This window comes from Cibotium barometz, chromosome 43 (genome assembly GCF_041138505.1).
Source record: "Cibotium barometz isolate CiBa-2024 chromosome 43, ASM4113850v1, whole genome shotgun sequence".
Lineage (NCBI taxonomy): Eukaryota > Viridiplantae > Streptophyta > Polypodiopsida > Cyatheales > Cibotiaceae > Cibotium > Cibotium barometz.
In genome coordinates, this window is record NC_141088.1 from 47,183,248 (window position 1) to 47,192,097 (window position 8,850).

At 44.2% G+C, this 8,850-nt stretch overlaps 1 protein-coding gene across 1 annotated transcript; it reads left to right on the forward strand.

Moving 5' to 3' along the window:
• The first annotated feature begins 3,836 nt into the window (after positions 1-3,836).
• On the forward strand, positions 3,837-8,609 carry LOC147613985 (uncharacterized). Its single transcript, XM_086781972.1, has 2 exons — positions 3,837-5,521; positions 5,727-8,609. The coding sequence occupies exons 1-2, from the start codon at positions 4,112-4,114 to the stop codon at positions 8,472-8,474; spliced, it is 4,158 nt and encodes a 1,385-aa protein (XP_086638098.1). The 5' UTR covers positions 3,837-4,111; the 3' UTR covers positions 8,475-8,609.
• The last annotated feature ends 241 nt before the right edge of the window (positions 8,610-8,850 follow it).

The following is an 8,850-nucleotide window of genomic DNA, read 5'->3' on the forward strand; positions in this document are numbered from 1 at the left end:
AGAGAGCACGACAAAGGATCTAGAGAGAGAGAGAGAGAGAGAGAGAGAGAGAGAGAGAGAGAGAGAGAGATACCACAACAGTGCGAAGCGAAGACTCAACCCACGTTTTTGAACCTGCAACATTTGACGTTCCGACGTTATCTGCATTGAAGGAAAGGAATGAGCTAGCAGAGGGTGTGAAGGGCGACCGTGGAGCCCAGCCCCCGCAATACGCTAGTGCCTGCAACATCAGCGTTCTGCACATCGATTCTGCATGGAATGAAGGGTGACGGGCTAGCAGAGGGAATGAAGGAGAACGCAGCCCCCTCAAAAAAACCGAGCACGTGGCGACGAAATTCACGCCCGGTTAAATATATAGAGATGGCTACCTTGAGTTGTATAGTTATAAAAAGTGAAATTAGTTTTTAAAAATGGTGATGTAAAATCTTATGTGGAATATATTTTAGTGTTTAGAAACATTGCTCTAGAATTAGTGTTTAGGAACACTCCATTATAATCTTGTATAGTTTAAAAACACTAATGCAAAATCTTATGTGGAATATATTTTAGTGTTTAGAAACATTTCTCTAGAATGAGAGTTTAGGAACACTCCTTTATAATTTGGTATAGTTTAAAAACATGTGTGCATTAAATTTTTGAGCGTTTGTTAGCATCTAAAAGGATCAATTGTTTGTATGTTTCAAAATTAAGAAGTCATGAGCATGAGTGAGTGCGGTCTTCTATTGGGGCAGAGTTAGGGATGCTTGGGCGTCTCGGAGTCTTGTGTTGTGGATGACTAGGCCTTGGACTTGGACTTCTTGTCACATTAACAGAGAAATGTAGGCTTTATACAAATGCCTCCATAAGTGCAAACATGGTAGCCTCTCTTATGTAGCAATACATATGTGGATGGCAAATGATACGGCAAGTTTTGCACTCACAAAGTGGACTTCTTCTCTGAGAATTTATTGCAGGTGCAGTGGATGGAAAGTTTGATTTATGTGGGCAAAGATGGGCTCTTGTAGGAAGAACGCTGAGAGAAAATGGATCTTAGGGTGTACATTGTGGGGTGCTCTCATGTGTAGATTTTGTTGAGGTGGTGCCATGAATTTGGAGATTGTTGCACCTGAAATTAAGGATTGACTGTTCGCTATTGTGTTTAATTTTGTTTGCTTAATGTAGAGGCTTTTAACGTTTAATTTGAAATTTCAAAATAGAATAGTGATTTTGTATTAAAGTGAATAGCAACTTTTTTTTAGTGTGCATGTAAGTAATAAAGGGAAATTGAATTATATGTTTATAAGAAGGAATAGTAGTCTGTTAGCATTGCGCCTCCTTTATTTTGGCAATGTGCAGGCAGTCATCTAGACGAAGGGTAGGTTGATTATTTGTAAGCTTGGGGCAGCGCTAGAAAAAAACAGTCCTTTAGTATATTTTGCACTGGTCAAAATTCAAAAAAACCAATTGAATTTACTCTTGGTTTTATAAAAACCCATAAAATTTATAGGTTTTTAGTTATAAAAACTGGTTTTCATAATGAGATTGTAAATAGGGGAAACCAATAGTACTCTAACTTGTCTTTTTTCTCACCGGCGGGGAAAAACGTTTTTCTCTAGCATTGGTTTGCGGTTAAACATAAACGGCGACTACTTTTTTCGGGGGAGGGAGGTGATGTGGACTCAAGTTACTTTAGGAGCATAGCGTAACTTTAATTGGGCTTAAGGGTCAGCTCCGACTCCGTGGGCTATTCAAATGCCCTTCTGCCTTGCCCCCCTATTACGCTACGTAAGAGGCTGGGGGTGTCACGTGTGTGAGGGTTTTGGCATGCTTACTCACGTGCGTACATTAAGACTCAAGATGAATAGAAACACCACATTTTCAATATGATGAGTAACCGCACCTGTCTTCGACAAGTAGACACGACACCCTCCTCCTCGAACCTCCAAAGTATGTACTCGAGTCTCCCAATTCCTGCCACGTAGCAACTTCATGAAAGTTGTCCTTTATGTAATATAGAGATATAGAGAAGAGAAGAGATAGAGATATAGAGAGGAGGAAAAATCATGTCAAGGATTGTGTAGTAGTTCTTCTTGTAGAATTTTGCTTTTACTAATAACACTAAGAGCCCTTTCTCAAATGGAAAAAGATGACTTTCCTTGTCTCTTCAAAAAAGAACAAGTAGCATGGTCCCCATGAAATCTTGATCATGACGAAAAATATCTCAAAAGTTGAGCAAAATACCTAAAATATGGGGGTATATATTTGACCTTAATTTAATTAAAGCAAAAACCAAAAGTTGTAATTGAAGCCCTTTAAAAAAAACTTATCTCAAGGCTTGTATTTTCTTCCACAATGCCTTCCCTTTTATTTCTTATAAAAGAAAGTTTGGCGACTATTCTACTATTTTTATTACAACCGACAACACACACAACCACCATCCGGCAAGTTACAAGGATGTCTCTAATGTAGCTAGCACGATTCGAATCCACACCTTGGAGAATAACACAATTGCTCTATCCACTAGACTAGTGTCTTCCCTTCCACTACATGTATCCAATGGGGATTTCAAATTTCCAATGGGGAAGGGCTCTAGGGTCCCTTTGCAAGGAGAGGCAAGAATCAGGGAGTGTGAACTCATTGAAGAAAGAGGCAAGGTTGAAGGGTATTGAAAGTTTTGTAACTTACAAAACCACAAAAAAGAGGGTGGAGTTAAGACTCGGGCACACAGAGTTATGACTGAGGGGATCCAATGAGGAGGGCACACGTGTTAGATGACACGAGAGAGGGGTCATGAATTGAACGATGGAGGTAGGTAGTAGTAAGTCCCGAAAGCAAGTCTCAAGGCAAGAGTGACGTGGCCAAAGAGAACGATGATATCATATATACGGTAATAATTAAAATTCGTACATATTTATGCAGTACATAAATTATAATTCTAATAATTATTTGTTCTGCACTGAATATCGGAAAGTTCAAAATCAAATGGGACAGTGGGATTCTTTGAGGTCAGTAATACTTGCTTTGTGACTTGACAAAAGTGCTTTAAGTACAAAAAAAAAAAAGAAAAGAAAAAAAAGTGGGGAAATAAATTTCTCGAGAAGAGAGTGGTGAGTCAATTTAATAAATATGAGTACGGTTGAAATAAAAAAATATATGGAGTAATATTCAAATAATTGATGCCCTATAGGCTATAGCCCAAATGGCAAAGGGTAACGCTCAAGTCATTGGGTTAAGAGTAGTTTCCTTTGAAGGTTTGCTGTTGATGAGTGTGCTCTTGAGTCCTGTCCGGCCAAAAGAGGCAAACCTGATTCTGTCCCGTGCCCACATCTCCTTATCTTCGTGACCTCTCTTTCCTAAGGATCTCTCTCTGTCTCTGTCTTCTTTCCCCCGCCTCTCTCTTTGTCAAGGTCCCTGTTAACGCTACAGTCGCCGCTGTGCTTCCCTCAGCCCTGTGCAGTCACTGCATCGTAAGCTGTGGTCACTGGACAGTGGAACTCGGGACGGACCACGGGAGGATGCTGCCAGCTGCAGACAGCAGCTACAAGCCACTGAAAGCCAGCTTCCATTTCTTGTACACACTGCCCTGTTTCCTCTTGATCATTCTCTGACTTTGTCCCCCTTGTCCCCCCCTTTCCCTCCGACTGCCTGATTCCCTGAACTCTCCCGCACTGCACAGTGCACAGTTCACCCAATCAGAATCCTTTCTGGGCCTCTCTTTCTCGCTGTTCCTTGATTGATCCCTTCCCCTTCTGTTTATGAGTACCTTTAGGCTTACATCTTTACCCTCTGCTCTTTCCTCTTCCAAACCGTGCACTTGACAGTCACCGAGCCCCCTCCAAGCTTGTACTAACCCATCGACCTTTCAAAATCTACGACACACCTCATCTACATCTACATTTTACAAGATTGCATTGGTGGCGGGCCACAAAACTGACCAAATCCCCATGGATCGTTGCTAGGAAGAAAGCAAACGCAATTTACATGATAACAATCAAAACAAACTGTATTCTGAAACAAGCTGCCTTTCCAAAATGCAGCACTCTCAAAACCCTAGCTCTCACATGAAGCAAACTGGGTTGCATTTTCTCGGGCACCAAAACCCTAGCTTCAATATGGATTGGCTTTCTTGCAGATGGGAAGCCCCCTGCTATACCAAGTTGCATTAGTCTGGGTGTCCTTCTTGCAGGCAGTGAGCCGGTGGGTTTCTTATAACACTTGTTGCACCATGGATAAGCCCTTGTTTCCTTCTTGCAGGCCTTTTCAACAGAGAGCTCTCTCTTTCCCTTCCCCTTCTTGTGGGCGCTACCAAGACCATAACCTGGTGGAGTCCATAACCGAGGACGATCGAGCAACCCTTCTCCCCATCATCAAGATAGCTTTCCCCTTTCTAAAATATCAAATGCTCGACCCTTTTCCCACTTGTGAAGTAGATGGAAACATGGGAAGCTTGGTTGGCATCATGCAGGTGGATCGGTCACACATTCCATCTATGGATATGGACAGGGCCATACATGAACATCAACTGGAAAACTCGTGGTTCAATTTCATCCCGAATGAGGATGGCATCATGCAGATGGATGATCAACACATCCCATCTTTGGGTATGAATGAGTCTGCCCACGTACATCGGTTGGACAACTTGCCATACAATTTCGTTCAGAATACGGATGGTATCATGCAGATGGATGATTCACACAGCCCATCATCCATGGGTATGGTTGGGTCTAACCATGAACATAAGATGGAAAGCTTGCAGTACAATTTCATCCTGCCCGTTCCTTCTACTAGAATCCATTCCAGACAGCAACATGTGGAAAGCTTGCAACCCAAATCTTGGCACCCTGGAGGAATCTGGGGTAGAGCTTGTAAAATTGAGAAGGTGGAGACCCCATCTTGCAAGGCGGAAGAGTTGCTGCTTGCACGAGGAGCTGAACCTGAAGCATCATCCACTTTAACAGATGACAAGCTGTCGCTTTCGTTAGCTTACGCCCCTAGCAACACAGAACTTCACAGGAACACTGCCCCCAGTATGATGAACATGATAGGTTACTTACCACCATGGATGCAAGTACAAGGTGAGCCTTCATACGATGAAGGTAGTGAGATGGCTCATGTGGGACATTTTGGCAATCCATCTAGTGACAGTGGAAGCCTCCTTACTAGAAGCACTGAATGCAGCAATGCTGTTGATCAACCTCATGGAAAGGCGTGTTTTGGATCTATACCAGCTGTTGCATCAGAGCCTAAGGATGGTGCAGGCGTGGCTTGTGGACATGCTAGAGGAGAGAGAGTTGAAAATCTTTCCTTAGTGGATCTTAACAACTGTGTCGGTCACAAATCTCCTGAGATCAATGGGAATCCCAGAGATGTTATGCTGGAGGCAGTTGGCAGGTTCAAGAGGCATGAAGCTGCAGGACAATGCAGTGCTCATGTAGGTCACAAAAGAAAATATGGCTTAGCTTGTACCACAGAATATGAAACAGGATCGAAAGGAAGGCGAGTTTTAGGTCACACTGCAGATGGACATGCAAGAATTGCCCAGGTAAACAAGGCCACTGTAGGAGCCTCTATATGCTGCCTCTATACATCATGCATGTGTGATCATATGTGCTTGAGTCTTGCATCGGTTCATGACAGTTGTCATCAAGGGACTTAACTTAAACCAAGGATTGCCTAGTGAAAAGCATGGTTTTCTTTTGAAGCTTTAAGTACTGACATGCTCCTCTCATTGTATGCATTACCTTCAGGTTGTCTCCCTCTTAAGTGCAGAAAGCACTCAAGAGTGGCTCAATGCACCCTTGGCAGAAGCTTTATCATTGCTGCTTCTGGAACGTGGGAGGCGTAGTGTGACTGTCTGTGAGGCTTTGAAACTGTTGCTTAAAGAAGGCCATGCAAACCTCTTTGTAACAAATGGCCAGCCACGAGTGGTGCAGGTCAAAATGGCTCTCAGAAGATGTCCAGATATCCGAGAGCTCAAAAGCCGCACATATGTGTTTAGGAAGCAGAGAAGGACAAAAGGCAAAAATCAAAATGTGAAGGGAAATACTGATGGGCAAAGTGGAAATATCATGAAGGAATGCGGACTGGAGACTAGTTTTCCAAAGAAGGCTCCATGCCAAAGCCTGCTAGCACTAAAAGGATGCTCAGATGAGTTAACATCAGATCATATCATCAATTCTGGTGCCTTGGATCCCACTGTTCAGGAGCCTAAACCCGAACAATGCCGCAGATCAAATGGAAAACAATGGCGATGTTCGCGAAATGCTACCCCAGGCATGCTTTATTGTGAGCTCCATTACAATTACAGGAGGAAGGGAAGGGTGAAAGCTCATTATTTACCAGAGAAAGCATCTTGGCCTGACATCCAGGGCCAGAAATTCCAGACTCCAGATAATGAACAAGAAGAGTTGCAAAAAGTGGCTGATAGCTGCTCAGGGCAAAGAAGAGAGCTTTCTTTAAAAGGAAGACAGCTTGATGCTGCACGCTGTCACAGAAGTGATGGAAAATTATGGCAGTGCTCAAGGCAAGTAATGCCAGGCTCTATCTACTGTGAACATCATCATCATAGACGACGTAAGAAGGGGAAAAAAAAGGACTGTGATTTTGCAGCAACAAGAAAGACAAAGCCAGATGTGCAGGTGTCTCAAGCATGGGCTGTAAACAATGGAGTCAACATTGGCAATGGGAACAGCATTAGAACACATGGGCAAGTTACCGGATCAAAACAAGATGTGAGTAGGTCAATTCAGAGTGCTGTGTGGACGTCTCAAATTGGTTGCAAGGGAGAGGGACGTGTGCAAGCTCATTATGTAATTCCAGGAGAAACAAAGCATGAAATGCATGTTTCAGATGTATGTGAAGGGTCCATGCCTACTAGCATACAAGCTAGTGAATCAAAACAAAATGGTTATGGTAGGGAGGCAATGCAGCCTTTGCAGATGGGTGCTGCGGCTGGACAAGTGATTGCAATCCATGGATGGAAGGGAGACACAAACCAGCCTGGGCATGCATGTTCGGAACAAGCACCTCTATGCATGTGTAGTTCTGAAGGAAAAGAAAGTGTCAATGGGTATGGCCAGTTCCTAGAAGAGAGTGGTAGCAAGCAAGCTATACAGGCTGTGAGGGAAGCCTCGAGTTCGGTTGCATGGAATGCTAGCTGCCCTGGAGATATGAGTGTAGCTCATCAAGGCAAGGAGAGTGGATTGTTGGAACAGTGCCGAAGGAAAGATGGAAAGCGATGGCAATGCTCTCAGCTATGCAAGCCTGGCTTCATTTATTGTGAGCGTCATCAAGGTCGCCGGAGAAAAGGTAGGGCAGTAGTCAGTGGGCAGGTGAAATTTGAAAAGCCAGAAAAGCCACCAGCCATAGGAGCACACGCTGAAGGCTTTCCTCATCAGTTGGATGGGGAGGGTTGCATTGCTAGCGACGTCCATGGCAGGGAGCAGGTACATAAGGAGACACCTCAAATGAATGACTGCTCACAAGATGTCGGAGCAGACGTGCACGTCTTGAAGCAGTGTCAAAGAAAAGATGGGAAGGGATGGCAATGCTCTCAACATGCCAAGCAGGGATTCAGTTATTGTCAACATCACCTTCTTTATCTCAGCAGGCGAAGTGGGTCCAAATCATCTAGGAAGGAAAATAAGGGTCTTCACAAAGTTGCCACTGAAAAACAAAAGCGAGAGAGCTCCACTGCTCATGAGCCATCATTTGGTAGTAATGTCTGTCCATCGGCTGTCCATAGCATCCAGAAACAAGAGATCTCCACCGCTCATGAGCCATTGCTTGGCAGTAGTGCCCATCCATTGGCAGCCCATAGCGTTCAGAAGCAACTGACTTGTACCGCCCATGCGCCATTACCTGGCAGCATTATCTATCCATCGGCTGCCCCTAACATCCATAAGCTAGAGTTTGCCACCGGCCATGAGCCACTACTTGGCAGCAGTGCTGTCCTCAGCATCCAAAACCAAGAGATCTCCACTGCCCCCCATGAGGCAATACTTCCACATGAACCATTAAGTGGCAGTATTGCCTGTTCATCGGCTGGTCATAGCATCCAAAAGCGAGCCATCTCCACTGCCCATGAGCCAGCAGTTGGCGATTTTGCCTATCCACCATCGGCTGCAAAGCAAGAGATTGGCACTGCCTATGAGCCATTACTTGGCTGCATTCAAAAGCAAGAGATATCCACCTCCCACGAACCATTACTTGGCAGTAATGCATATCCATCAGCTGTCCATGGGATCCAAAAGCGAGGGATCTTCACGGCCTATGAGCCATTACTTGATGGTCTTGCCTATTCACCAGCCTCCCATAACATCCAAAAGCCAGGGATCTGCACCGCCTATGAGCCAATTCTGGGCAATATTGCCTACTCATCAGCTGCCCACGGCATCGAATCTTGTAAAGACACTAAAGCTCATGGTCCATCACACTCAGTAGAGAGCGGGTCTGAGATGTTGACAATGGGCTGTGGCTCTGACTGTGATCCGTAGACCTCCTACTTCCGTTGTGCTGCACCCCCTGCAGGCTGCCTGTTTGTGAGGCCATTTTTGACTGGTGTTAAATGTAGAAGGAAGGGTAAATGTACAGAGGAGGGCTGCTATTCAATTCTTAACTTTTTTTGTGCATATCAATTCTGCAGGATATACTAATCCAAGTCTTCGACTGTGCCCTTCTTTTTTAGGCTTGGCCATGGGTGATATTTGACATTTTCTGCAAACCATTTTTGGCAATCTATATATTGCCTAGAGACTGGTTCTCTCTCTTGTAGCAGCTATCATCAACTTTAGAGACTTGTTTTCGTTTAGAATGTGAATTAGGACAAAATAATAACCATCTTTTAGCACTAGAAACAGAATTGGATTTCCA